This window comes from Chiloscyllium plagiosum, unplaced genomic scaffold (assembly GCF_037043375.1).
Source record: "Chiloscyllium plagiosum isolate Xiang-an unplaced genomic scaffold, Cpla_swu_hap1 HiC_scaffold_2, whole genome shotgun sequence".
Taxonomy (NCBI): Eukaryota; Metazoa; Chordata; class Chondrichthyes; order Orectolobiformes; family Hemiscylliidae; genus Chiloscyllium; species Chiloscyllium plagiosum.
In genome coordinates, this window is record NW_028270140.1 from 69,988,875 (window position 1) to 70,010,999 (window position 22,125).

The window sequence follows — 22,125 nt, forward strand, 5'->3', positions numbered from 1 at the left end:
CTGGAGAAACTCAGCATTATCTGTGGAATGACAACCAGAATTAAAATTTGAGTCTGATATGACATTTCTTCAAATGAAGTTAATGAAGGTATTTTTAAAGCAATAATGTAATCTTTTAAATTCCTTTTTTTAGTTATGTTGATTTGTAGTGTTCTTAATCTATGATGCCAAAGTGTTCATCGAATCAACAGCAAATAGGAGCTATATAATAAAGATATTGATAGTGTCCACTCTATTACCTACGTTTCTACTTTCACTCCTTCCTGTCCATGCTTGGAGTCATTATTGGGTTATCTCAGGCCTCAACTTCATTTCATGGGTTTCCACATTGAAACTATTCTTCACTATTACCTTCATCTTCAGAGTTATGCCAACACCAAGTATACCTGTACCTCTTCCCATTTCAGCTTTCAAAGGACCATTCCTTCCATGACACTCTTGTTTACCTTTTTGTTCACTCCAAAAATTCCTTCCCCTTTTGCAAATGATCTCCTTATGCAAATGCATGAAATGCAAGGCTTGTACTTATACTAATTCCCTTCCCACAGTTCAGGGGTAACAACAACTTTCTTGCACTTCTTTCAACTAATATACCCATTTGTTGTTAATAATGTGTCCCCACTCCACCAGGAAGACCAAACCTTCTGTTCATTCCCTGAGTATGATCCCAAGCTACTGCCATGTTAATTCTTTGCTCACTCCTACTTTGATCACTTTGTTCTCAACCTCTGCCTTTCATATAAGTTTAATGAGAAACACCTTTAAATTAGGCCCTTTACAGCCTCCTGGACCCAACATTGTGTTTACCAAATTCAGATAAAAAACCCTCCTGCTATTTTTGTGGACAACACATATTAGTAGAGTTTTTAATATTCCCAGTTACCCTCTTGATCCATTTTTATCTGTTGATTTATTTTTATCTGTTCCTTTGCTGTTCTTTTTCCTTCATATCATCATTTTAAAGGTTTTGTGCTTTAGATTTCCTAGTTTGCTTGGGAACCTCCCCAAATAGTAGGATCTTGATTCTTAGGGTGAAAGTGGGGTGGGCTGTTGTCTGGCCTCTTGACCTCCAATGCTGATCAGACTCAGCCACTGACACTGATGAGTAACAAGGCAGTCTAATTAAAGGGCTTGCCTCAGTTTTCTGTGACTTCATCAAATATGAGTGTTTGCTCATATTTTAGACCATTTAATTTTCACTCTCTATGCCTATTCATAGCCCCTGCCCCATTCATGCCAAATCTAGTTTCCCCTTCAGCCTACAATGGTCCCTCATCCTTTTCTGTGCAAATGCATGCTCCCCACCCCACTTCTAATGGCCCTTCCTTCCCTCTGTGCCAACAAATGGATTCTACTCTCCCCCAATAGCTCCTCATACTCATCATGCTGAATTCGTGATTTTGTCAGGTGTGAGTCATGCCCCCTTGCATCTATCATCATAAATGGGATGTTTCAAATGAATCCTGGTCCCAGCCACCATTTTAGAAGGTTTCCCAATCTCCATGACTCTTTGAAAATTTCTATAATCTCATTAACACAGACCTCCCTTTTTGTTCTTTTTTCCCTTCCCTCTTTCCTGGGCCTGTACTTGGTTTATAGCTGTTTTTAACCAACCTGATTAGAGGTCACCAACTGAAAGTGTTAACTTTGTTTCTTTATCTACTAACAGTGCTGAACCTGATGTGTTTTTCTAATATTTTCCGATTTCCAGTATCTAATTTATTTTGCTTTACTCTTTGGATAAACAATATAAAATTCATTCAGAAGCATGATTTATTTTGTCACTTAGCCTCTAAAGGTATGAACTATAAAGTTTTCAAAATTGTTCAATCACTGTTATAATATTGTGGCCATTTGAACAGCCATTGAATAGAACTCATCGTTCATATCCTCAGTCAATTTTCAAATGATTTAATCTTAGCCCAGGTAGGAATAATCTGAAGCTATTTATTCAATCATAGAGTGAATATAACAAAATTGCAGCCCTATTATTTTAGCAATATGCTGGTAATAGCAAACTGTTCTGGGAATCTTTTATTGATTGGAAGTAATTTAATGGCCTGCATGTTGTCAGAAAGGTTGACCACGAAATGCAAATATAATAAATTAATAATGTGTGAAATGATGATAACACCCATTAATGCTTATTTGAGAGGAACACTGTTCTTTTTGTTTTGCAGAGAGACACCAAAGGTCAATTCCTCATTGATCATGTTTGCAACCATTTCAGCTTGTTGGAAAAGGATTACTTTGGCATTAGATATGTTGATCCAGAAAAACAAAGGGTATGTATTAATGATCTTTAATCAAATGGAGATGAAAAACTCTTTTACTTTCTTATAAGGCAATACGAAATAGGAGCAAGAGTAAGGCTGTTCCACCATTCAGTAGGATCATGGCTGATCTGACATTCGTAATATCCACTTTCCTACATTTTCCCCATAACCCTTGCTTCTCCTACTGATCAAGAATCTATCTATTTCAGCCTTAAATATGCAAGGACTCTGCCCCACAGCTCTCTGGGAAAGAGTTGCAAAGACTCACAACTCTCTGAGAGAAAAATATCCTCATCTCAGTCTTAAACTGGCACCCCTTTATTCTGAGATTACACCCTCTTGTCGCGGACTCTCCCCTGAGGGCGGGAAATTATTCTCTCAGTATTTACTCTGTCGAACCCCTTAAGTATCTGATGTTTATGTGAGATCACTTCTTATTCTTTGAAACTGCAGTAAGTAGAATCCCAACCTGTTTAGCCTTCGCTCATAAGACCTCCTTACTGGGGAGCATACTTGTGAACATTCTCTTATCTGTCTCCAATAAAATGATATATTTCTTTAAATAAAGGGACCAAAACTGCTTACAGCACTCCAGATGTGGTCTCACCAGCACCTTGTACAGTTGCAGTGAAACTTTCCTCCCATTCTACTTCACGCCCCTTGAAATAAGGGCCAACATTCCATTACCTTTCCTGATTACCTGTTGTACCTGCCTGCTAGCTCTCTGTGTTTCATGCACAAGTACTCCCAAATCTCTTTGTGTTGAAGCTTTCTGCAGTTTTTCTCTCTTTAAGTAATATTCTGTTCTTTTGTTCTCCCTTCCAAAATGAACAATTTCACACTTCCCCACATTATCTCATCTCTCTCTAAACTGTTTGTAGCGCTCTTGCAATCTGCCTTTCCAACTACCTTTATGACGTCTGCGAGTTTGGTTTCAGTACATTTGCCTTGATCTCTGTCGAACCCCATTGATCACAGGTCACCAACCTTATACCCTCTCGCTGTTTCCTGCCCATTAGTCAATTCTCTGACCATGACAACATATTACGTCCAACACTGTGGGATTTTATCTTATGACTTAATCTTTTTTGAGATACCTCGTTGAAGCCTTCTGGAAATCCAAATACAGCACATCCACGGGTATCCCTCTATCCACTCTGGTCAAGACATCCTTGAAGGGCTCTAATAAATTAGTCAGATACAATTTCCCTTTCGTGAAGTCATGCCTTCTGCATGATTAGGTTATGATTTTCTAAATGGGTTGCTATTACTTCTTTGATAATTAATTCCTCTGCTGTTTCCAACAGTAGATGTTAGGATAATTGACCTGTAGTTACCTGTTTTTTGTCTGTTTTACTTTTTGAACTGGAGTGTTACATTAGCAGTTTTCTAATCCTCTGATACTTCTCCAGAATTCAAGGATTTTTTGAAAGCTACAATGAATGCATCCACTATCTCTGTAGCTACCTCTTTTACTATCCTAGGATACAAGCCATCATGGCCAGGGGACTTAGCTGCCTTTAGCTCTATTAGTTTGACTTGCACTATTTCTGCAGTGATGGTGATAGTATTTAATTTATCTCTCATATTCTTTAGTATTAATGGGATGTTTGAAGTACCTTTCACTGTGAAGACTGATGCAAAATATCTGTTTAACTCCTCTACCATTTGCTTGTTTCCCCATAACCAGCTTTCCAGGTTCATTTTCGAAGAACTTAGGTTCACTTTGACCTCTCTTTTTTTCATATATTTGAAGAAGCCCTTACTGTCAATTTTTATAATACTTGTTAGTTTGGCCTCATAGTTTATTTTCTCTTCCTTTATTATCTCTTTATTGTCTGTGCTTGGTGGCACAGTTGTTAGCATAAGTGCCTCATAGTGCCAGGGATATGGATTCAATTCTAGTCTTGGGTGACTGTCTCTGTGGAGTTTGCACATTCTCCCTTTGTGTGCATTAGTGTCTGCTGGGTGCTTTGGTTTCCACGTACAGTCCAAAGGTGGATTGGCCATGCTAAGAATTGCCCTGTGGTGTCCAGGGGTATGCAGGCTAGTTGGATTAGCCATGGTAAATATGGGGTTATGGGGATAGGGTGGAGCTGTGGTGGGTCTGTTTGAGGTGCTCTTTGGAGCTTTGCTACAGACTCAATGAGCCAAATGGTCTCTATATGCACTGTTGAGATTCTACAATCATAGTCCTCCTTTGCTGAATTCTGAATTTATTCCAGTCTTTGGAGCTGTCACTGACTTTGGCTTCCTTGTATGCTTTTTCTTTGAACTTAATACTTTCCATTAACGTCCTTGGTTAGCCATGGTTGGTTTGTGCTTCTCTTTGAATCTTTCTTGTTTACTGGGATATCTTCATGCTAAGAGTCATGAATTACCTCCTTAAATGTCTGCCACTGATTACTTACTTAGGGACAAAAAAATCTGCAGATGCCCCAGTTCTGAAGAAGGGTTACACCTGAAACGTTGTCTTCTCTACCTCCTGATGCTGCCTGGCTTGCTGTGTTCTTCCAGCCTCCTGCCTGTCTACTTCTGATTACTACTGTCATTTATGCTAACTTATCCACCAAGTTTATTATAGCTAATTCTTTCCTCATTTCATTGTAGTTCTTATTATGCAAGTTATTTTCCCCTCCTTCTGAATACATAACTTGTACTGAGGTGTTGTGCCATGGATTCTGCCAACATTCTCATATCGTGTTATCTTCACTTGCAAAGATAGGCAGAGAACATCAGTTGTTCATTAGATCATCATTAAGCTTAATTCCAGCCTTGTTTGATGCTCCCATATGTGAACTTCAAATTAAGTCAGTGGATTATCATTAAGTCTCAGAGTTAATATTTTTACTCAGCAAATTGTTGATGCTCAAATGAGCTTAGGTCTTTCCATTGTTACCTTTTCTGATGTCTCAGTAAAACTGGAGACATTTTGTTATAGACTGCTGTGTATTTGCATCAACACCTTTAAGCAGAGAGTTAAAAGTATTGCAGGATCAATGCAACAGCAGATTTACATAGCTCAGAAATGTAAAGAGCATGCACAACAGAACAGGGTTAAACTTAGGGAAACACTTACATTAAAACTACCTATTATATATAAAGAAAACGTAGTTGTTAGACATGCTTCAGCTTTATCTGACTACAGCTTATGATGCCTTTAGGTTGTGCTGTCAGTTGCTGCCTCCTGATGAATACTGTTCCTGTATTACTAGCCATGTTGAGGAACCAACATTGACAATACTGATACTAAAATATATACTCCATCACATTAACACACACACTTTGCCGAGCATGCACACATACAAACGTACACTCTCTCACGCGCACTCACACTCATGCACACACTCATTTGTACATGCTCACACTCTCTTTCTCTCTCATGCACACACACACACACGGGGTGAATTTGCATTTGCAGAATTATATGTGCAGATGCATTCTATTTTGCTCAAAAAGAATACAACCTGCAGGCAGTCAATGCAGGCAGTCAATCCATGTAATATTTTATAAATCCCTACTTTGGAAATAGAACCAGTCTGGCTCAAGATTGAGATACAGACAGACTCTAACCTCACACCTTTAATATATCGTCTGAGCTGAGATGTCACCTTTTTTTATAAAACCTTAAGTTATCTTGAGAATGTGACTTAAAAGAAGTTCTGGAATTTACATATTAATGAACTGAAACCTGCGACTTATTCTAAAAGATGAAAGACTTCACAGCAATCTAGGTTTGTTCAATATATCATTTCAGTTGCATGACACTGTAATCTTTTGCTACAAAACCTGTGTCTAATGATCTTGATCCACAGCTACAGATGGAGGAACAGTACTTCGAAAGCTAGTGCTTCCAAATGAACCTGTTGGACTATAGCCTGGTTTTGTGTGATTTTTTTAACTTTGTCCACTCCAGTCCAACACTGGCTCATCCGCATCATGACTAAAATATATAGGTGACCTCACCTATTTGATCCCTGTTGAAATAATTTCATAAGCTTTTCTTCCTCATCATTCCCCAATCCAAAATCTCTTGCCAGCAAGAGCATTGATTACTGTGTTAACACTTTAAAAGTGTTATTCCTTTAAAATGCTTAATTTGTAGATAAGCCAAATAGCTGGATATCATCGCATGACTTGAGGCCATGGCCACTCTGCATTGTAGAACCCTAGACAAACGATGTCTCTAGAAATTATTGTGAGTGTTTGTTGTTTCAACTGTAAACAAGCGCACTAGAGATCTTAAAGCAAATGGAATCCATGTATCTTTTTTTTGCATGTGGATAGCAATTATGGTATGCAGTGGCCATTGTCTCTTTAAATAAAGCAGAACAAAGAACACAGCAATGCAGCTTGAAAACTGTGGGAGAAAAAAAAAAACAGGCAAGATTCAGAAGTACTCCAGAAATTCCTGCTGTATACAGAACAGAAGAAAATAAACACAGAAAGCGGAACACAGACACAATAGTATGGCAAAAATGTGAAGAGTGCACCATAGACTTATGTAAACACAAACCAATGCACATAATTCAGTCAGACACACCCAAGACAATTGGAGCAGCTTCAACCATAAGATGGCCAGACTTTCAACATTGTGAAAGTAACACATTGCATAGGAGAAGTCAGACAATTATAAGATTTTGTTTGAACCAATGTCATATCCCCAATGAAAATTGGCAAGCACATTCTCAAAACTAAAATTGACAGACCAGGCAGTGCAAGTACATACTAACGGTCCTCATTTTGAAAGCATGTTCCAGGATCATTGGAAATCAATGGGACATGCAACAACCATGAAATTAATTGGATACAATGGATTACGTATTCCTTGCATTGATAAGTTAACAATGCAATACAGCTATAGCAAGTCAGCATCAAAACCACACATAATTTACTTGGTAGGCTTGAGCAAACTAACAGTGGCAGGACAACCAGTGTGTAAGGATCTCAAAATTGTGGCTGTCCACAAGATCACCAAAATACTCATGGCAACAGAAAAGACCATGCATACTTGCATTGAGTCAGCTGAGACATTATAATAATTGTTCCTGCAGACGTTTACTGCGATCGGCAGTTTCAAATGTGAAGCTATCTTACACTTCAAAGAAGATACCATTCTTTCAATTGATATCCCAGAAAGTGCAGTGTTCACAAAAAAGAAAAATCTAAGTGCAGTCTAGATGATGTGGAATGCAATGGGATAATTCCTGTATAGGAGACCAGACAAATTAGTACAGTTCAATAATGTGCATTCTAAAGAAGGATGGCATATTCAGAATACATCTAAATCTGAGACATAGAAACCTTACTATAAAAAGATGTCCAAAGAAAATCAAGTTTGAAGAATTGAATACCGGGATCATTGGAGGTAAATTTTTGTAAAACCTGGCAGCCAAACATGGATATTGATTGATGCACTTAGCCAGGGAATCTCAGGAAGTCATGACCTTTCAGTTTATCTGTCAGTTATACCTCTTTCAAAAGCATATAGATAGAGTTGCATGAAACATTCCTGTATACAAATGCATTGCTGATGGTATTGTGGTAATGGAAAAAAACCAAAGAAGAGTAAGATTGGTTAAAAACGAAATACTGCAAATGCTGGAAATCTAAAATAAAACCAGAAAGCAATGGAGAAAGTCAGCAGATCTGTTCAACATCTGTAGAGAGAGAAACAGAGTTAATGTTTTGAGTCCAGTCTGACTCTCCTTTGGAACTCTTTTTACTTAAGAGCACAATTGGAACCTTTACACCGTGATGGTGGTTTTTCACAAGAAGGACTCTTGTTCAACAGCAAGACCTGCCAACTGATTGTAAGTCAGATCAATTCTTTATGGGTCTGTATATTCAGGTTGTGAAATCTTCCCCAAGCCAGGCAAAGGTACAGATATAAGATGCATGCTGTTCCCCCAAACCAAAGAAAACCTAAAGAGATGCTGTGGATTCTTCAACTTGTCTTTATGAATTCTGAACTTCTCTGACAAAGCATCTTTGTTGAGAAAGCTCATAAGAATGGTGTGACCATATGTATGGCAGAAGGGCCATATTTGAATCCCTTAAACAACATTGTCAGCAGAAAACTGTACTTTGAAGTACTATGATCCACAATTCTGTACCCTGATGTTTGTCCTTTTCCAATGTGAAGACTAACATAAAGTATTCTTTGTGGACTGTACTGGCATCTTCTGTGTCCACACACAGATTACCTCCTTTATGGGCCCTACTCTTTCCCTAGTTACTTTCTGTGTTTCCTTTTATTTTACCCATCAGTGCTTTCTTATGAACTATCATGGCTTTCCAAATTTTCTTTTTAAGTTATCCCCTGCACTTTTTATGTTACTGTAAGCACTCTGCTGTATTGAAAACCTGGTAGCTGTCGTAAGCTTCTCTTTCTTTGTCCGAGTGGTTGCATTCTTTAAGTTCCTCGGGTTCTCAGGTCTTCATCCAGCCTTTGTCCTTATGGAAATACATTTACCCTGGACTTTAGTTATTTCCTCTTGAATGCCTCCCACTGCTCTGATACAGTTTCATCTATAACTTCCTAGTCCATTTGGACTATTATATCTTATTAAAATTACTGAAATTAGCTTTTCCCCAGTTTAGAACTTTTATTCTTGACCTAGTCCCATACTTTTCAATAACTGTTAGAAATCAAACTGACTTCCAGTCACCATTTCCAAACTGTTCCCTGACAGAAATGCATTCTACCTGCCCAGGCTCATATTGGAGCCAGAATTGCACCCTTCTTTTTTGACCTTTTTACAAGGCTAAAAATGGTCTCTTAGATGCAATTTAAGAATTTTCTCCCTCCTTACTATTCATACTAAAACTATCTTAGTTAATATTTGCGTTGTTAAAATCCTCTAATATTTATGATTCCACTTTAATGAAATTTGTTTGTATGTTTGATCTCTAACTCTCCCTGACTGTTCAGGGACTCAACCATGTGTTGAATCCAAGATCAGCTGCTAAAATTAACTAGGCACCCCTAATTCAGCTGTTAATCTTGAACTGTTCATCTATCACAGGGTGACATTTCCACTCAAGTCTTAAAGTTACCCATATTGTTTCAGGGTAAGACATGGTTTAAATACTGGCTCCAGGCATTGACATGTTTAATGAACAAGACAGAAATTTTGTTTAAGAAGATGATGTTCAAAATCAGATGTGTTCAAATCCTGTTTGCATGCTCCAATTCCTCTATTCCTCTTTGAACATTGTCCCCTTTTCAGTGACACTGGCCTGGATTATCTTCATGGTCAAACACCAGCTTTCCTGCCCTCCATGGATTGGCAAGATGTCTGTCAATGTTTTCTCAACCTTAATAGCTTCCCGTGTGCCTTAAATGAGATCCTTGCATTAAAATGGATGGAATGGACTCTTTGTCATCTCCCTCATTTATGTACAGAATAATCAAATATCTCAAACTCATTATGTTCACTTTATATAATGCAGAACTAACCAATTTTGAAAAATAAAACATTTACTTTTCTGCTTCCAAGTTTTTGGATATTTTTATCAGAAATACCAAAGTTACATTATTGGGAAAAGAAATTAGCCTTTTTTCTACGTAGGTGGAGTCATGTGACCAGACCATAGATTCAAATACAATTGCTAATATTGTTTAAGCATTCCATCTTCACTAGTGCTCTGTTTCCTGACTCCAGCCATCCTCTCTGATTTCGTGCATATTTCACATTTGCTCTGGGTATTCAACTGAGTCCTGTTAATGTATGATTATAGCACTAAAACCTTTTTTAAAAAATAGTACTGTAATTAGGAGGCAGTGATTACTTAATAATGTTCTTTCTGATTCCTCCACAAACATAACAAGAAATTCTATTGTTTAGTTCCATTTGAAATTTGGTGTATGATTGGTATATACACAGTCAATGCTGACCAAATACTTCTTTGTTTTGTAGATTCACATTCCTAATCTACTCAACTGAACATTTGAAATTAATTGGCAGCTATATTGCACAACACAAAGTGATTTGTATGTGTGAGAAGAGAGAGAGAAACAAAATTTAAAAAAAGATATATAATATTGTCTAATTGTTGATCATCGTTTTCTTTCATAGCATTGGCTGGAACCCAACAAGTCAGTTGTGAAGCAAATGAAATGTAAGTTTTGACATTTGTTTTTCCTTTGTAAATACACATTTAAAATTATTGACAGTTTTAAAATTTATTTTTTAATCAGTCTGGTCAGATATGTTATGACATAACTCTAGGACTGCTGGGGCTTGAACCCAAACCTGCTGGCCCAGAGGTAGGGACACTATCATTTTCTTGGCAATTCCACATGGATCAGGCTTATACTATATTATGGTATTAACAGTCAGTTGAGAAAAATGCTGAAAAATTCAGGTTGAGTTGTATCACAAATTCAGTTATATTACTATTTGATGATGAATCATTTACGAATAACTGCCACTCTGTGTTGGTCACTTGCATTTTCATATCCTATATGTTTTCATCCTGTGTATTTTAGTTAGTTATTGATTTTCTACTGCCCCTTTGACATGATTCTAATTAATAAATAAGACAATTAAGTGCTGTTTAGTGACATCCATAGTTGCTGATGCTTTGAATATTCATAACAAGAAGATCTTAAGACATCTACACTGATCTAGTAATCATATTTTGACTGGATAATATGTGTTGCTACTGTTTCTGGCATAAAGTAGTTAAAGTATCTGCCAAACATGCCCAAAACCAGATACTTGAGTCTTGTTAGAAATTGATTCTTGGTCAATGGGCATTCTAATGCAGCTTTTCAAACAGGGGTCCTGTCATGCTGGAGGTCTAAGATGGAGAGCCATCCCACTGATAGATCCATACAGGAAATGGGAAAGGGGAGTTAAATAGAGTGACAGCTGGCACGACCAATCATATTGCCGGGTAATCAGAAAAAACTTAGATGGTCCTCAGCAGTCCCTTTGGTCATTTTAAGGTCTGCCAGATAAACTTGGAAAACCAAGGGAAGTATGCATTTTTTACTTCAAGTCTGTAATAGCTCTGACAGCAAATGCCAAAGCACCTGTACTGAAAATGACCCCTTGGGATGGATTTTATAGGGCCAGCTTAGCAATCTCGCAAACAGTCCGAGTGACTGGGAACTCTGTGTCCCAGCAGGACCATGTTTGATATCTTAGTGAGGCCTGGCTGTCTCCTAGCATGGGGACTGGAGACTAGCACTCGCGGGGGTGGGGGAGCAAAGTTTAAGATGGTGTTAGGGAGGCATAAAGATAGTATATAATCTTGGAGGAGGGAATGCCTCAGACCGGCAAAGAAAATGCCCCCAGAGGAGGTCCCAAAACTTGTTAGTTATCATTAGCTCTTCTAAGAAAGATTGCTGGCTACTTTCTATGTGCTAAATAGAGGCAGGGGCAGGATGAGACTCTTAAATGACTTATGAATTAGCTGGCATAACACTCCCCACACCCCCTCAGATTTCAATATTGTAGAGATGTTAGATCTGACATTTTTCATATGTAATAGTAAGACCATGGATGGAATCTTGCTTTCTTGAGACTCAGTATGCCAGTGAGACTAAATGTTTGGGGATGGAGTTGGGATTTCATAGAATCACAGAATCCCTACAGATAGAGGCCATTCAGCTCACTGAGTCTGCACCAACTCTCTGAAGTGATTCCATCCTATCCCCGTGACCTTGCATTTATCATGGCTAATCCACTTAGCCTGCATATCCCTGGATGCTACAGGGAAATTTAGCCTGGTCAATCCACCTAACCTGTACAATGAAGTTATTCTCAGCTCATTGTCTATTCATTGTCTAAACATCAAACTTTACAAACAGGCAGGAGGAGGTTCCACCCACACCTGGCATTTCCTGAGTTCCAACTTGTGGACACCATTTTTAAAAGGCATCTGGACAGCAGATGGTTTCACTCTCTGCAGCCCAGGAACATCACCCACCCTCTACTAATCAGCTCCACCCACCCATGGAAATGTTAGTGACCAGATAAAAAACTATGCCATGCTCTACCAATGCCTTACTAGAGGCTCTCTTGAAGGCTGTTCAGGAAATAAAGGAAGTGCTTTTCCCTGGGGATGGCAAAAGGATGCCATCTTGACTGATGAAGAGAGCCTGGACAGACATGGCTGCGGAGGTCAGTGCTTATTAGTGGCTCAAGAGATCCTGCTACAGTGCCACAAGAGGGAAAATGATCTGCTGCACTTAGCTAGGGTATGTGCTATAGTCTTCAATGCATCACACCACCACAAATTTTAGTTGGTATTGTAAAAACACTGTCACACATAAGATTTGTGTGACAGGAATTTCCATCAGTTGTCTCATGTGCAATCAGTTTATATAAGGGTTTTGCAGCTACCAATGTAGCACAACTTGCACCATAGTGCTAATGGCTCTTTAAACAGCGAAGGAACTGCAATACTTAACAGCTGTTAGATCATTGACATTTCTTCATTTGAATCTACTCTTCAACAACACTATCATTCAGAACCATTAAATTCCTAACTTACTAATACCACATTCTGCTTACTAGTAATACACATAATCACAACTTTGGGGATTGACACCTCTATCTGTATCTGTCAATGCAGGCAAAGTATACAAGTATCTGTGCTAGTACCCACATACCCTCCACAATTTGAGGGTGAAGGCAATTAGTTCCCCAAGGTTATCACAATAAAGGCCCTCTTTTAGACATTGTGATTCTGTATAAGTCTGTCCAAAAGTAATTGGCCTTATTGCTTTTATGCAATATACCTTTTTGTTATCTAGGAATAGTGCCTCTTCTTCAGATTCTGTACAGAGTTATATCCTCTAACACTAATCGATGGATTGGCCGAAGACTCAAATAATACTTAACCATTATCACTTATCATTATGACATACACTGCAAGGTGGAAGCAGTGTTCATCTGGGAAAATACCACAGTACCCTTCTTGTCAAAAGCTCGTGAATGATGAGACATGGTCAAGATGTTGATGTTTGGAATTGTCAGAGCTTATTCACTCTATATTGCAATGAGTGTTTTCCTTTGCTGAAAAGCTCTTAGTTGTCTGCTGATATAATAATATTTTTCAGTTTATGTTTCAATTCCCTCAGTTAGATGTGTTTGCACTATGCAGGAATACATGTAAACAGATCCATCCACCATACTTTGCTTTGTGCATTCGCTAATCCTTGTTTAGAAAAGTGATTTCTGGAAAGATGGTGATGGTAAACCTTTCCTTCGAGTTATTCACTCTCTAACCTCTCCCTCTCCCTCTCCCTTTAGAGTGCACTCTTCCCTCCACCCCGCCTTAAGAGTAGATGGCCTTAATATGCTGTGGTATCCAACTATCCATCTTCAGTTGCCCCACACACCCCACCTAATGATTGTCAGCCCATTCACTGTCTCCCTTCATATTCCTGCTCATCACTCAATCCCACTTCCTTCCCAAATCTCATTCCAGTCTTATTCTTACACTATCCATCATTCAATGTGCTGTTCTCCTTCTACCCCCTTATATTCCCTACCTTTTTGTATACTCTTCCTTGTCAATGTGTTTCTATTGCTGCCATTCTCTCCTTTATTCTATTTTGCTATCATCCATTCCCTAGTGCTTCCAGTACCCCAAACAAATATACCCTTACAGTTCCATTCACTACTGTTCCTTTCCACCAAGTCCACCTTTCTCCGAATCTTTTTCAGTTTCATTTAAGATCCAATTTTAAGTTGAGTGCTGCTTTCCTGCCCTGGTCAAGTTTACTGATGGAAATCAGCTTGGCTACTTTTTTTACTCAGGCTAGTGGGCCTGGCCAACCTTCCACCATTACACCATAGCCATCAAACTACAACAGGCAACACCACATCTAATTGAAACTCATAAGCTAGTTGATCTGGTTAGGCTTCACCTCTTATACTATAAGTGATCAAGAAATCCAGATCATTAATGGGTGAGACTTGTTGGAGGGGCTTTATGGCTTATACGAGTGTTTAGAAACCTGAAGCAAGACTGCATATGACTGAGATTTTCATTAGCTGGTTGGCGCACACAGGCTTCACCACTTATGTTGTGAGCATTTGTGTAAGGACCAGCATGGTTTATAGGAGCAAAGTAATGGAAGAAGTTTGTACTTATTGGAGCTTAGGTGAAGAAGAAAATTGCGGTAGGTATATGCCTCATATCATTGGGTTTGTGAACATATGTATTTCCAGTTTTGGCTTACAAGATGGCTTCTGTGAATGCAATTCCATCTGGCTGGGATGCTAATGAGTATTTGTGGAATGCTAATGTACGCAGATGTGATCCTTCTAAAAGCTGAGTTGCCTGAAAAGCTCATACCAAAACGTGAACCTGCTGTTGTAAAACTGAGTCTTTGTGACACACCCAATTAAGTTCCCCTGCCCACCCTTTTAAAAGGCCCATATTAGCCCAGAAGATTTTGGCTTTTATGTCTCAGAAGCATCGTGCTGTTGGTGAAAGGCATATTGGTTATTATTAAACTTCAGAAGTGATCCATAGATACTGAAGTGAGCTATGTTGAGGATGTATATAAATACAAGGTACTTATTTCTCACCTAACCCTTTATTAGTAATCTACTCCTACCAATGCACAATAGCCCTCTTTAAATGCGCATAATTTTCTATTTAAAAAAAACTCCAGTGGGCCCAGTTGCACATTAGGGTGTATGTGAACAACCACCTGACTCCTCAATCACTTAAACTGGCCTTGAACTAAAAATATGCAACTTCTGTCAATGTGTAATCCTTATATTATGTTCATTGTGTTTTCCTGCTGTTTCTCCTTCGAGTGAAAGTATATGGCGTGTCTTGTATTGGATAAGCTGTGCTGCTTTTATGTGCTGCCTTATTGGATGAAGGGAATATGTGGATGTCTGCTGGGTTTCAATATTTGCCTGTAGGGATTAAGGTGATCCAATCCCCCTTTGAACTGGTTATGAACTTTAAACTGCATGTGTTAGCACCATAGATGAGTGGAACAATGTGAAATGTTTGCACCCACAAATCACAAATAGATCCTGACCCATAGAGAATAACAAGATATTGCTAGGTGCTAAGTAATGGCTGCATTGTTTGCTGAAAAGCCACATGACACATCCTCTTGGTTACCTGAAAGATTAGAATGAGAACACAATTTTCAATGCTTGACAGTAAAACAAAACCCTTGAATGCTACTTTAGGGAGATTTTCAAAGGTTGACATATATTGGATAACCTGCATACATTGCAAGTCGATAAATAGGACAGGTTGTAGCATAATGTCTGCAAAGGAGCCCATCTGATTTTGCTTTGTTAACTTAAATGGAAAACAAAATTAGATAGATTCCTTTATAGACTGTGGTTTTCTGTTGCCTAATGGCTTGGATTCAGATCCAGCAATGTGTCTCCTGGAAGTTGATTGTGGTCAGTCAGACCAAAATGCTGGAGTGTAACATGAATTAATAAATAAGGAGGCATGCAGTGAGAAACAAAGAAGATTAAACTTGAAATACACCATTTATCAAGCCCTCTATTGCTTTAATGCAAAGAGGTGAACTGGTCATGTGGACAATTAGGAAATTTCTTGAGTGCGCCACAAAGTTGTTACAAAACTCCCTACTGTCATTGCCCTGTCTTTTCTCTTGGGAATCCAGCGGGACATCTACCCTATCAGGACAACCAGTGAAACACTGCCCATTTTGTGCAACCTTCATGTCCTCCGTTCATAAGAAGTGAAATGTGCTAAGGACTCCTGAAAGATGAGTTCATAGTCTCTTTCTGACTGTTGGGTGTCAACCTGCTGCAATTAAATCAGCCTCATTTTGGTCACCAGTCCTGCAAATGCAGAAACAATTTATGGTTGGATCTGAACTGTGGAGAGCCACCTGCAGAGGAAGTGGGAATTGGGGCCTGATGATGTACGTTACCTGACTGGTACCTGAAACTGTTTCCTGTCTGCCTTGCCTGACCCTTACCTTGTGTTGAAATTCCTTGTTGCCTGTTCTGAGTCTGACACTGCTGCATCATTCTGGTCTCTGAAGTTGCTTCCTGCTCGGATGTTGATGCTGTTGACTGTGCTTTTTTTATATAGATGATATCTCTATTAATTTATAGTGTTACTAGTACATGTATTAATAGTTATCCTCAATAGTAATTCATAGTGTCACTGAAAATCGCTCTATGTTCTTAAATTGAGGACTATTTGCTGCCATAGTACATGCATGTTAACCTGAATGGAAATCCCTGGTAGGCACTTGTGCAGTTTGTGATTTATTTCCTTGCAATTTGTGGTAATACATGTGAGCCAATTGTGGATTCGGTGTTGCTTTAATCTCAGTAGTGATTTGTGGCTTCCTAACAGATGCCGTACTGTGATTCATGCTTCGGGCAAGACAAACTGCAAGCAGCTTCACTATTTACAGGCTTCAAGTTTCAGTTAAGCCAGAGAAAGAAGTTTGTTTCAGATAGAAAGGATAACAAAGCATCGTTTCCTTTGCATCCTGTTCTCTGAAGTCTGGGTATATACCTGGGTGCATGTGCAGCTTTGGAGGTAATGGCTGATATTCCTTGCAATCACTGTGTCCAATTTTAGCAAGTTTTTGGCTGTGGAACTGTTAATCAAAATAGAATATTCCTCAGAAACCTATCTCATTCATCAACCCCACAAACTATATCTTGCTTTGGTAAATATGGTTTTCTGTATATTGAGACAAGAGGCACAACTGATAACTGGTAGGACTGTTGAAAAAAATTATCTTGTCAAGAGTTTTCAGATGCATTATGACAGTTTTTGTAAAATACTTTGAACTAGATGAGATTTTTCAGCAAGTCATACATTTTTATTAAACCTTTTGATTTTTAAATATTTGTCTCTTGATTTAATAGATGGTGTAGGTGATGGGGTTGACTTGTCTGGCATTCTTTTGGACCCCACAAAAATAGTGTGTGCTGCTGCTGTCCCAGCCACATCTCTGCACACCCACCACCCCCTGTTGCCTCACCGAAGCAACTTCCAACCTACCCTTTTTCCACCGGAGAGGCCATCCCAGCATTGCATCACTTAAGTGAGCTATACTGAGATACCCTTTTTAACACAGGCAAATCATTGGCTTTATTTAAATGAGGTCCAAGACTTAAAACAGCTCAGGTCTCTTTGCTGAGAAACTGAACAAGTGATTAGCCATAAAAAAATGCTGAATATATGAAAATCTAGAACTTCATATCCGAACCTCTATGGATCTTCATCTGATTTTCAAGACGATTTTCGTTAGATTCTGAACATAACTGCAAATGGACAAATGCATGTGTGCAATTATGAGTTGGCTGATGAATATACTATGCAATATAGCCACAAAGGAACCAAGTTATTTTATCAAAATATAACGTATTATGAAAGAAAAAGATTGGCAAATGTTTCAAGTTCACGTTTCATTGGCGACTCAATGAATGGCCACACACAAGGCAATCTTTTACTTTCAACTGGTTGTGAAGTTCTAATATTTTCTGATGGCCTTTCAAATTTCCAACATTTGTTGTTTATTAATTTATATCTTTAACACTCACATAAGAGATTAAGAAAGATGTCCATTGTGCACTCTGCTCTAACTATTAGGCATATATTTAGGTATTTACTTCGATGATCGATGTTTTGTATTTCATTTTTACTGAGTGTAGATGTGCTAAAGATGTTATTCAAATGGAATGGTAATGTCTAGTTTACAACCAGTAGTAGGAAAATAGCTTCAAATCAAATTGATCATAAAATGCTAAACATCAAGGTAGTACAAAGGTAGAGGAAATGCTAGACAGTGAGTGGGTTATTTTTGTAGTTTTTTTAATAATCCGTATTATCTTGAACTTGCTTCTTCAACATATGTATGCGCTACAAGAACCAAGAAGTGTCACCAGAGTTGCCTTTTGCCAGGTGGGTGTGCTGGTGAAATATGCACAATATTACTTATATTTTGGATAGTAGCATGTTACCTCAGAGCATTAGCTTCTTACTCAATCTTGCACTGTTGATGGCTTGTTTCATGCAGTTAAAGTTATTAAACAGGTGAATTCTTATATGTCAGAAACAAGCAATAGTTTTAGACCAGATTATTTTAAGCTAAAATGTAATTACTGTGCTATTTTAAGTAATCTAGGCATTACCATTTTAATATACAAAGTAAATAATATTTACTTCTCATGAGCATTAGCAATAAAATTAAATGTATTATATCAAAGTAATCTCTGATCCAGAAATTTACAATTCTTTCCTGCATTTTGCTTGACTACCTCCAGCAAAATATGAAAAAAAATATTATTTAAGTGTGGGCTTTAGGTTCCTTTTTCTTTTCTATGCCAAAATGGAGGGGAGCTTACTTTTAGCTCATAATGATCAAATGCTCCTCTGTTTATTAGAGGCTTAGTAGGTTGTGCAATCAGTATTCCAGGCCAGTTTACATAGTGTCTCATTGGTGCTACATTTGCTTATAGTTGACAGATAAGGAGACAGAGAGCAGTAGATATGATACAATATAAACGTTAACAAGGGTATAGTTTGATATGTTCTGATGGATCTGTGGCACCTGGCCTAACTGCAATCCTTATTTAGGAGAACATGCAAAATATGGCACGGAAGCTGGTCAATTGATCCAACCAAACCATACTATTGGAACACTCTGGTTGATCTACTTTTTCTCATTTAAATTTAACTTTGTAAGCATATGTTTACTTCTCCCTCACTGACTTCAAGCTTCCCCGAAAATATATCTGTACTATTTGCTTCAACTGTGGCAGCACATTCCACACTGTCATCACTCTTTGGTTAATAAAGCTTCTTTTGATTACTATATTGGATTTCTTGGTGATTATCTTAAGTTGATGGCTTCTAGATACCCTTTTTTCCACAAGAGAATACATTGTTTCTGTATCTACTTATATCAAAACCATTCAGGATTTACAAAAAAGACTTTAACTGTGTTATGCCTCCATGTTTTTTTTCCAAGTGCAAAAAACATCCACCCTGTCATCCATTCCAGATACAGTTAATTATAGATTTTTGTTTTCATCCTTGAACATTTTCTGTGCCTTCTGTACTGCCTTTGTAAAATACTTTGAACTAGATGAGATTTTAAAAAAAACACCAATGAGATTTTTGAGCAAGTGACCAGAATATTGTAATATTCCAAATATGGTCTAATCAAGGTTTGAACATAGAACTTAGAACATAGAAGAATACAGCGCAGTACAGGCCCTTCGGCCCTCGATGTTGCACCGATCCAAGCCCACCGACCTACACTAGCCCACTATCCTCCATATGCCTATCCAATGCCCGCTTAAATGCCCATAATGAGGGAGAGTCCACCACTGCTACTGGCAGGGCATTCCATGAACTCACGACTCGCTGAGTAAAGAACCTACCCCTAACATCTGTCCTATACCTACCCCCCCTTAATTTAAAGCTATGCCCCCTTGTAATAGCTGACTCCAGACGTGGAAAAAGATTCTCACTGTCAACCCTACCTAACCCCTAATCATCTTGTACACCTCTATCAAGTCACCCCTAAACCTTCTTTTCTCCAATGAAAACAACCCCAAGTGCCTCAGCCTTTCCTCATACGATCTTCCTACCATACCAGGCAACATCCTGGTAAACCTCCTCTGCACCCGTTCCAGTGCCTCCACATCCTTCCTATAGTATGGCGACCAAAACTGCACACAATACTCCAGATGTGGCCGCACCAGAGTCTTATACAACTGCAACATGACCTCAGGACTCCGGAACTCAATTCCTCTACCAATAAAAGCCAGTACGCCATATGCCTTCTTCACCGCACTATTTACCTGGGTGGCAACTTTCAAAGATCTGTGTACATGGACACCAAGATCCCTCTGCTCATCCACACTACCAAGTATCTGATCATTAACCCAGTACCCCATCTTTTTGTTACTCTTACCAAAGTGAATCACCTCACACTAAGCTACATTGAACTCCATTTGCCACCTTTCTGCCCAGCTCTGCAGCTTATCTATATCCCGCTGTAACCTGCCACATCCTTCCTCACTGTCTATAACTCCTCCGACTTTCATATCATCTGCAAACTTGCTCACCCAACCTTCTAGCCCCTCCTCCAGGTCATTTATAAAAATGACAAACAGCAATGGTCCCAAAACAGATCCTTGCGGAACATCGCTAGTGACGGCACTCCAAGATGAACCTTTGCCATCAACTACTACCCTCTGTCTTCTTCCAGCCAGCCAACTCCTAATCCAAACCTCCAACTCACCCTCAATGCCATATCTCCGTATTTTTTGCAGTAGTCTACCATGGGGAACCTTATCAAACGCCTTACTAAAATCTATATACACCACATCTACCGCTTTCCCCTCATCCACCTCCTTAGTCACCTTCTCAAAGAATTCAATAAGGTTTGTGAGGCATGACCTGCCCTTCACAAAACCATGCTGACTATCCTTGATCATATTATTCCTATCCAGATGTTCATAAGTCCTATCCCTTACAATTCTCTCTAAGACTTTGCCCACAACAGAAGTGAGACTCACCGGCCTATAGTTACTAGGGTTATCCCTACTCCCCTTCTTGAACAAGGGAACCACATTTGCTAGCCTCCAATCTTCTGGCACTACTCCTGTAGACAACGAGGACATAAAAATCAAGACCAATGGCTCTGCAATCTCCTCCCTTGCTTCCCAGAGAATCCTAGGATAAATGCCATCAGGCCCAGGGGACGTATCTATTTTCACCCTTTCCAGAATTTCCAACACCTCTTCTCTACATACCTCAAAGCCATCCATTCTACTTAATTGTGACTCAGTATTCACATCGACCACAATGTCCTGTTCCTGAGTGAATACTGATGAAAAGTATTCATTCAGTGTCTCCCCAATCTCTTCAGCCTCCACACGCAACTTCCCACTACTATCCTTGACTGGACCTATTCCTACCCTAGTCATTCTTTTATTCCTGACATCCCGCACCTCCGCCCTCAGACCCAACCCCTCCAACCGCAACAAGGACAGAACGCCCCTGGTGCTCACCTTCCACCCTACCAACCTTCGCATAAACCAAATCATCCGCCGACATTTCCGCCACCTCCAAACAGACCCCACCACCAGGGATATATTTCCCTCCCCACCCCTCTCCGCCTTCCGCAAAGACCGTTCCCTCCGTGACTACCTGGTCAGGTCCACGCCTCCCTACGACCCACCCTCCCATCCTGGCACTTTCCCCTGCCACCGCAGGAACTGTAAAACCTGCGCCCACACCTCCTCCCTCACCTCTATCCAAGGCCCCAAAGGAGCTTTCCACATCCGTCAAAGTTTTACCTGCACATCCACTAATATCATCTATTGTATCCGTTGCTCCCGATGCAGTCTCCTCTACATTGGGGAGACTGGGCGCCTCCTAGCAGAGCGCTTTAGGGAACATCTCCGAGACACCCGCACCAATCAACCAAATCGCCCAGTGGCTCAACATTTCAACTCCCCCTCCCACTCTGCCGAGGATATGGAGGTGCTGGGCCTCCTCCACCGCCACTCCCTCACCACCAGACGCCTGGAGGAAGAACGCCTCATCTTCTGCCTCGGAACACTTCAACCCCAGGGCATCAATGTGGATTTCAACAGTTTCCTCATTTCCCCTTCCCCCACCTCATCCTAGCTTCTAACCTCCAGAAACTCGATCCCCTGACCTGTCCGGACTTGTCCGACCTGCCCAGCTCCTTTTCCACCTATCCACTCCACCCTCTCCTCCCTGACCTATCACCTTCATCTCCTTCCCCACTGACCTATTGTACTCTATGCCACTCTCTCCCCTCCCCCACCCTCCTCTAGCTTATCTCTCCACGCTTCAGGCTCTCTGC

At 39.6% G+C, this 22,125-nt stretch overlaps 1 protein-coding gene across 3 annotated transcripts in view; it reads left to right on the forward strand.

Annotated features, from left to right (window-relative positions):
* The window catches only part of frmd3 (FERM domain containing 3), a 218,879-nt gene that overhangs the window by 71,327 nt on the left and 125,427 nt on the right, over positions 1-22,125 (forward strand). For 2 of the 3 annotated variants that reach the window (XM_043712851.2, XM_043712861.2), the window contains exons 2-3: positions 2,181-2,285; positions 10,358-10,400. In XM_043712851.2, the coding sequence (XP_043568786.1) occupies positions 2,181-2,285; positions 10,358-10,400 (148 nt within the window). Of the gene's footprint in view, positions 1-2,180; positions 2,286-10,357; positions 10,401-22,125 lie in introns of those variants that run through there. The other variant, XM_087993336.1, reaches the window with a different exon arrangement.